The sequence below is a fragment of the Trachurus trachurus genome, assembly GCF_905171665.1.
Source record: "Trachurus trachurus genome assembly, chromosome: 3".
NCBI classification, from domain to species: domain Eukaryota; kingdom Metazoa; phylum Chordata; class Actinopteri; order Carangiformes; family Carangidae; genus Trachurus; species Trachurus trachurus.
Window position 1 is genome coordinate 40,562,640 of NC_139893.1, and position 8,827 is coordinate 40,571,466.

The following is an 8,827-nucleotide window of genomic DNA, read 5'->3' on the forward strand; positions in this document are numbered from 1 at the left end:
TAATGCGCAATTCATAAAATCACAGGGTTGTGTATCTCCCAGTTGATTTGTAGCAGTAGACGGTCCATGTTTTAGTTATTCTAATGTTATCAGACAATAAGAAGAAGACTTTCTTACCCGAAGATAAGCTGTAATGTACAGCCAGTTTTAACTGTTGTGTATCTTACGGCTGATAGGATCTCACTATGAGCTCTATTAGCTTTTTAAAGAGTTACAGAGGTAATTGTCAAGATGTCAAATATACCTCCAGTTAATATCATTATGTTTTACTAATTATTATTATTATATAGAATATATTATATAACCTAATAGCTCCAGTTAGCTCATCTGATGTGAATATTTCCTCTCTATTTTCCTACCTATATTTTACAAGGGTTACAAGCTACATTTCTTCAAATCTAGCTGAATATGTAAACTCCCTGTTTACATGTTCAACTCCCTGTTTACATATTCAGATGCTTTGGATTCAGCAGTGCAACAGATGTTTCCTGGCAACTGCTGCGCACATTACTAAAGCCATATTCACAAAGACATGTAAGATTTAATGATGAGTAAATTAATAGTTAAAACCTGGTCACTTAGAGCTTAGGAAGGACTAAGCAGAGTAGACTTAACCCAAACCTGGGCTATTTCTGTTCCACTTGACGTTTTTCACATTCCAGCATCCTAGAGGTTAGGTTAGAGACCGGTGTTCAATGTCTGACGTCAAGAATATATTATTAGAGAATAGGACTTGAAAACAAGGAAATGGAATTATATATGAAGGATCAATACGTATTTAGAAAAGCAGACAGGGTAATTGTTGAGACAGGATGTTAAATGTACATTCAGTTATAGCACATTTTGATATTTTTAACCCATTCCTCTCCAGACGCTCTGGGAGACATCATACGCTGCAGAGCAGACGCTCTGTGATCCCTCCTCTCCGAACCTTTCCCTCCGTGTCCACCCGTGTCCTGTTGGTGTGCTCGTGTGCATGTTTAGTGTTGCATGTGCCCAGTCCCATCATCTTGGTCTCGTTGTATTAATCTATCTTTCTTTTCTCTTTACACTCTTTCCTCTCTCTTCTTCTGTAGCTGCGTGAAAATGCTCAACCTGTGGTGAGTCCCTCTCCGCTAGTCCACATCAGACTCATGGGACAGGGAGTGGACCAGCCTAGGCTGGGCAAAGTGGAGTTAGAATTTGCAAATTTGAACTAGTGTCGCCGGTACAATGGTGTTATATACTGCTGCGAACACTGTCTGACGTGTATGATTCAGTCTCCCTTTCAATTTGGAGTAAGACTGTAAACTGTGCTGCCATATGAGCAGCCATACTACTTGGGCAAATATCACATCAGGGTGGAAACAATAAACAAGAAGTACTATAAAGGGATAGTTCAACATTTTGGTAAATTGGCCCATTGCCATAATCCCTATAGTTTTAGGAGTAGGTTCGTTATCTTTAATTGTCGGTGCAAGCTATTTCTAGAACGGCGGAGCAGAGCCACGAGCTGCTCCGAGCTACGCTACAGAGGCTAATGGGATTTAGCCTCTGTTTCCCTCATCAAACTCAACACAATCCAACAACTCCAAAACGCTCTGGTGGACAAGTTGTGACCTGCACATTCACCACACTATGAGATAACGTAACGTAATGTTACGAGATGGAGTTGTTTTTGAGACAAATACAGAGACTGCTTGCCGAAAAACTGCCCCTGACAGGAACGTGCATCAGCGATTTTGCACGAATTTACCTCTAAAACAACTCTGTCTGGTTCCATTATTATCTCATAGTGTGGTGAATGTGCAGGTCACAACTTGTCCACCAGAGCGTTCTGGAGTTGTTGGATTGTGTATGTGATGAGTTTGATGAGGGAAACCAAGAAATCCCATGAGCCTCCGTAGCGTAGCTCTGAGCAGCTCACAGCTCTGCTCCGCCGTTCTAAAAATACCTTGCACCGACAAATAAAGATAACGAAGAGTACTGCTAAAACTATAGGGCCAAAATGTTGAACTATCCCTTTAAGATAAGTTTGACGCTAAGCTCCTTTTTTGTAGCGCATTTGGCTTCAGATCAAAGGCCTTTAAACTCTTGTTGCATGATGCACCATTGTTATTAGTAATAAATTAATCCAAGACCACCCAGTCACTGTCCTATGTCTTGATCCACAGCTTTTTTTCTTGTCTCTGTGTGTTTTTATGACCATTAAGGCTCATCCTGTCTTGTGCTCTTTGTGTGCACTGCTCCATTTATTTATTTTTTATTTTTTTGCAAAGGAGAAATATTTCCTTCAGAGTCACTGCAGCAGTTTGTAGTTGAGTCCCCTCTGCCATTTTGTTTTTGTTCTTAAAAAATGGTGAGAGGTGAATAAATGTGCAAACACTCGGTGGATGGAGATGCATCCATCTTTGTCCTCAGTCCTCATGTTTTACTAATCAAACCTTCTGGCAGCTGCAGTTCACATTCATATGACCCCCCCCCCCCCCAAAAAAAAAAGGCATCTGTCCAGATTTGGTTTACTGAAATTAAACAAATTAGTAATTTGACTAAACACTTCCAGTACTTAAAGCAACCCGCTCCTGTTTGTTCTCTCTTTTTACTTCATCTGAACCCTCTCTCATCTACCTACCATTGAATGTCCGTCTCTGTCCGCAGGTGCTGCTGCTTCTTCAAGCGAAAACGGAAGAAGAACACGCCGAGGCACAAATGATCATCCACCACTTGCCTGAAACGTTCCAAGTGTCCGGCTCAGTTGATTGTGATTTCAGAAATCAATAAGGTCCCATTCAGATAAAAGAGGCAACTGAAAGATCGTGATTGAATTGTCCTCTGGAGGGACCAATTAAAAAACGGTTTGTAGAGATGTACAAGATGCTTGTGTCTTTGATGGGAGTCCTACTATAGAGTTTTCTTTTCTCTTTTTTTTCGTCCTCCTCCAAGATGTGTGGGAATGTTTTGCAAGCCAGTCGGCCAAATGGGGAACCTATCAGTTGGAATTTTGCAGAGGATAATCTTGTTTTTGTTTTCCCTCCCTATGACGCCCAGCATTTGTATTATTTTTTTCTTCATCATGTTTTTGGCTTTTTTTGTTGTTGTTGTTTTCCCTCCTCTGTGGTATTGTAAAGGAAGAGATGGATCTTATCTTCCTGTGGAGTCTTACCACCTCTACATACCATCCTTCCTTTGTTTTCACTCACAAAATCATGTTTTCGTTTTTTCCTCTGTCAAGTCCCAGTTCAAAGCGGTTTGCCCATTGTTAGTTTGCTAACTCATTCTGACACAAAGCCCCTTCATTCCTCTTTACGGGGCTGAATGTGAACCTGAACGAGGAGCCAAGAGTGTAACAGAGAGCATCAGTCAGCCATTTGGCCCCTGCACTTTTTTTCCTCCAAAGAGGTGGACCCCTGGCGCCGGGACCCCTGGCGCTGGGACCCCTGGCGCCGGGACCAGGGCCTGAGAGAACAGAAGACCAGAGACATCTTGCGCACTGTGTTCTCTGAGGACGATTTTTCTGCTCGCGCTGCTTGGTTAAAACACTCCCCTTAACCACGCCGCCGTCAAAATACACTACAGTCTTTTTTGACTCTCATGCAGTTCTGCTCCCGTTGGCTTTGTGATGATGAGCAGCAACCTGACACTTGTAGATGTGGCTGGAAAAAAGAAATTGCTATTTATGCTATTTATCTCTTGGTTGCCACCAGTTTTCTTCCTAATTCTAAAACATACACACTGAATGTATGGACCGAAAAAGTAAAAGACTTTGGAGCATTCATATAATCTGTTATGCGCATGGAAAGGAAATAGTAGTTAAGGTGTTAACGTTCAAAAAAAAGGCGAGACCAAAATTCTAAATGGATGGGTGGGTTGGGAGTCTTAATTGTTCTTGATCTTAATAATGTGATGGTAGCTGATGGACTCTGAACCAGTAGACACTGGGGGATGAAACTGGCATGATGTGCTATGGAGATTGAATCACAGCCTCTCGATGCTACAGTCCAATGCCTTAACCCCAACCAGTTGACCGCCACGTCACACCACACCACGCCACGTCGCTAGCAGGATAAAACCAGTTGGCAGCATGAGGGCTGTGAGACTTGCAGCGTGGTCACCTGTAGAATAAAAAGCCCAACGTTGCAAACTGTTCTCAGCCGGTATCGGAGCAGGCAGTGACCTCCCTGTGTAACACTGAAGACGTTTCCCTTAAGAGAGCCATGCCAAATGTGAGGTTTGGTGTTTAATAATGTGTTTGGTGTTAAGACGTCCCCTGCCCCTCCCCTCCCCCTGCGTGTCCAGTCTGAAGACCCCCCACCCCCCACTGTGCTGCAAAGCTCTGTTTGATGTTTGGGTCCCTCTCACCAAACGCAGAGAGAGAAAAGCTCATGTCGGCCGTGAGCGCAGATGAGAACATGTCCATACCATTTGTTTTATTGTTTTATTTTTTTCATTTAGTGTCATGGAGGACTGCCTTGAAACAATATCCTCGATACGTCACCTTGCCTATCCTCCTAACAGAGCGTGAATAACCACACATAGGTGTTTTTATTTTATATCTTGCTAATGTGAATTTTTTTTCTTTTGAATGCATTTTTTGTTTTGTTTTATTTGTTGTTTTTTTCATTCCAAATAGCCATGGTTTTATGGGGAAAGAGAGGGTAACAAAATTAAAAATAGAAAAGAAAAAAAAAAAAAAGAAAAGCTCCAAACCATGACTGCACTACATTTGTTGACCCCGGCTTTCCCTGACAAGACCCTGCCTTCTTAATACTGTAACTTTAAACGTGCTTATTACTTTAATTGTAGCTGCCTCATGTGCTAGGCCTTCCCTATAGGGTGCAGGGAATACACTTTAAATTTGTTAGTTTTTTTTATCCCCGCCCGATCCCCCTTTTCGTGCCATGCAACCCTCATCCTCTCTGCACACACTCACATTTACACACATACACACACACTTGAATCAACTCTCAGTGGGGTGTTAGATTTGGCGTTTGTGGACCTGCTCCATCATCTTTAGAAATACGATGTTGTAGATGTTGCAAACTATCTCAATGAATCAGTATGTAAACCTGCTTGTTGCGTGTATTTACACTGTATAGCTTTTGGTTTATTCTTACCCCTGACATGTCAGTTACTCCAGGGTCTAAGTTATTGTGTTATTGAAAGTACTTGAATATGAAAGTCTATGGGACCTTTTCCGTTTGTTCATTTTGTTCTGTTTTTTTATTGTTATTTTTCTTGGTCATTATCTTATGAATTTCCACAAATAGGATTTTTAGAGGAATGGTGGGAAAACAGGCTATTTGAATGACAGGTATTCATTTCTTTGAGATGTCTTAGTGCCTCTGGAGGGTGTTGGACAGGTGAGGTTTGTCACGCTCAGCCTGTGGAGTCCGGCACCGGCTGCTGTGAGCAACTGGGCGAGGCTGGCGTCAGCGCGGCCGGGGCCCAGGGGAGGTGCAGGCTGATGCCGGTGTGGAGGCTAACATCACAACTTTGTCTCTGTGAAACATTCATCGTTGTGTATTTTTATGTGGTGAGGGTGAAACCCCACCCCACCCAGCCAACCACAACCTGCGACATCTGCTGCCTGTGAATCTCCACACTGAGCATCAGCTGCACCCGGAGCGTCGTGTCCCAGCTCCCTGAGAGAAAGTTGAAAGTATTCCTGTGTAGTGAGATGGATATCCAGACTATACAGCCTTCAGTGTTTCCCCCCTCAATTCCTCCAGTGCCATTCCTTGAGACTACTACTTTACTAGCCCATGCCTTTTACCTGTGCCAGAAAAATATGAAGTTGAATGTTTTTTGACCATTGAATTCCACCTTGTGTCCTTGACGTGTCCACTGTCATTTTGAGAAACCACAGAGCAGTGTGGCTCTTTTTTTTTCAGTACCAGGAAGTGTTGGAGTGTGTCCATAAAAAAGTGTTTGTTTTGTTGTCGTTTTGAGTCGTTTCTGTTGAGTTTTCTTTCTATCTTTTTTTATTTACGCCGTAACTTGAGAGAAACCGACCAATTGAATTATTATTTCAGAGCTGAATTTGTGACTGGTCGTCTTTGCAACATTTGCTTCCTCCTCAAAACTGTGAGTGGCCTCACTCCTTAGCTCACGGCTGAAAAACGGTAGATATAGACATATTACTCTGATGTATTTCCTTTTTCTACTCTCTGGGCCTCACGCAGAGCGATATAGGAGAACTCTGTGTGATTTGTATGTGCATGGCTTCTGTGGAGACGACAGCGAGCGGCCTCTCTCCTGTCGGGCTCGTGTGCTGATGGATCACCGAGACGTTATGGCTTCCAGTCTTCATGTAAATTAAATAACTTTTCCACGTCTCCTCACGGCTCATCCCATTTCAGTTCCTTTATTTTTTCTCGTACGGATTACTTCAGACGTCAGCCTTGTCTTAATGGCTGTGGATGTGTGTAACTCATTCCTGTGTGTCGAAGCTGTGTAAATCAAAGCAAAGGACAGTTAAAGTGTGAATGAATGGCTTCGGTCTTTTTGGGTTCTCTGGCACTTTTTCCTTGTTGCTGTACTGTAGAATTGTCTTCGATTTACTGTATATTTTTTTTTGAGGGAGAGGTTTAGGGTGACATTTACTGCAATATTGTGATTATTTGAAAATTGTAAATTGTACAGTGTTCACAATTGTAGTCTTTGTTTTTCTGTTGGGATTCCATATACAAGATGTATTCTTTGATGATTTTTTTTATTTGTTTTTTTCTCTCAGACTGTGGAAAATCAAATTGTACAGCTCCAAGAGTTTATCCTCCCCTCAGCATTGTCTTTTTTTCAGAGCTATGATTAAGAGAAATCTTAAATCTGTAAATAAATATTATTGTGTTGAAATATGAATGTCACTTCAAAAATGTATTTGAATGAGTTAGTCAAGGGCTTCAAGAATGAAGGACCCATGTTTCTTCTTTTTATGGTTTCGTATTTTTAATTTGCAGAAAGGTAAAGGTCCTTTTTATCTGAGATGCCTGTTTTTTTCTCCCTCCTTGAATTCATATAATACAATGTGTCACACATGAACCTTATAAAATCACTTTTTATTCCCTCCACACCTAAAGGGAAACTCCAGTTTGCACCCTTTTTTATGTAAAATAAAAGATCTCTCCACCTTGTGGGACTGTCTTTTGTCAAGTTATTTGTATCAATTTATCTTGACACTCTAAGTGTTATTTCTCATATTTAAGATCAGGGCGATTCTTCATGTACAGTATCTCACAAAAGTGAGTACACCCCTTACATTTTTTTTTTAAATATTCTATTATATCCTTTCATGGGACAACACTGAAGATATGACACTTTGACACAATGTAAAGTAGTCAGTGTACAGCTTGTATAACAGTGTAAATTTGCTGTCCCCTCAACACTCTCCAAATAGTGCCCAAAGTGTACATTTTTTGTGTGGCACTGGCTACCTTTTTTTTTCCAGCACTGCCTTAACTGTCTTGGACATGGAGTTCACTAGAGCTTCACAGGTTGCCACTGGAAACCTCTTCCACTCCTCCATGATGACATCATCATCTCAGACAGGTCAGACACCTTGCACTCCTAAAACCCTATTGAGCATCCTCAAATGGAAGGTGGAGGTCTGGAGACATACTTGGACAGTAGTGATGGAGCAAATGAAGCATTGAATTACTCGAAGCTTCATTCAGAGTGACCTCTCCTGGCGAAGTGTGAGGCTGCAGTCAAAATTAGGCAGTCTAGTGGGTGGACTGGATTTGGTTTTAATTGCGCAATCACACATGCGCACACACCTCAATGAGCAGAGTTGGTTAAATGACTTCAGTAATAGTAGATAACACTTTTGTTCTGAAGCGTCTTCGCTTTGATCACCCTTGGATTTAAAGTATTGTAGTGAGGAAGTGACACTGGGCTGGGAACACTCCCAGGAGAGGGGGGGAAAGAGTGGTTGATGCAGTTCACCTGTGTGGGGAGGAGACTCACCTGGGTCAGTGGCTGGTCTAATTGTGTCTATTAAGTGTCCATTTTACAAGTTTAATGTTGGTAAACACTTTTATTTTGGTGAATTTGGTGATTTCGGTATCCGCTACAGACGGGAACCAGAATGCAGACGAAATGAGTTAGAGTTAGAGTTAACAGACACCAGGCTCTTCGCTTGTCTGAAGAGCCTGGTGATGCGAGGCTAAGACGGCCTGAACTGTTTGGGGGAAGTGGCACTGTGGCGGGTGGGTGCTGTTCGGCAGTGAAGACAGTCGAGTAGGGGAGCTCATCGTGCTGGTCAGGAGGGGAGGCCAGATACCTCCTTTAGATAGCGAGGGACCGGGGAGTGGCCGTGCCTCATCTGTGCTCTCATGCCCCATAGTCTTTAGTTTATGAAAAAAAGGTTGCACAAATTGCAACAGAAGCAAACTCAACTGATTTTGTATCCTCAACATGTCCTGAGTGAGGGAAGAAAAGCCCCGAAGAATCCCATTAGGGAAAAATTTCGACCAAAATAATTACTTATGTAGCCCCCATAAATTTAACATGTGTATATGGTTTTAAGTGTTGAGATTTGTGCATGTAGTAGCATATAAATGTCCACAAGGTGGCATATTACGCTCACCAGTGGGTCCAGAAATCAGCGGTAGAAATGAGGAAGAAGGAGGAAGTGAACAAAAACAAGATGAACGCAAGTGTGAATGCAGCTTTTCGTGAGCAGCGTGGAGTGAATGTTGATATATCGATTAAGTTTTATGTTTTTGCTGTCCGAGAAGAGGTTAAAGTTGTTCGGGACGACGTTGTGTTGCCAGAAGATTAAGGAGGATAACTAACTAATGTGTTTTGATGACTATTCTCCGGTGAGTGTGTTGTGTTTTGAGTGTTAGCT

General features: G+C 42.1%; 1 protein-coding gene across 4 annotated transcripts in view; it reads left to right on the forward strand.

Moving 5' to 3' along the window:
- Positions 1-7,065, forward strand: part of csnk1g1 (casein kinase 1, gamma 1) — a 53,908-nt gene extending 46,843 nt beyond the window's left edge. For 2 of the 4 annotated variants that reach the window (XM_083993628.1, XM_083993630.1), the window contains 2 exons: positions 1,077-1,100; positions 2,638-7,065. In XM_083993628.1, the coding sequence (XP_083849754.1) occupies positions 1,077-1,100; positions 2,638-2,692 (79 nt within the window). In that variant the 3' untranslated portion in view covers positions 2,693-7,065. The remainder of the gene's footprint in view (positions 1-1,076; positions 1,101-2,637) is intronic. The other 2 variants (XM_083993629.1, XM_083993631.1) reach the window with 1 other exon arrangement.
- Positions 7,066-8,827: the final 1,762 nt, after the last annotated feature.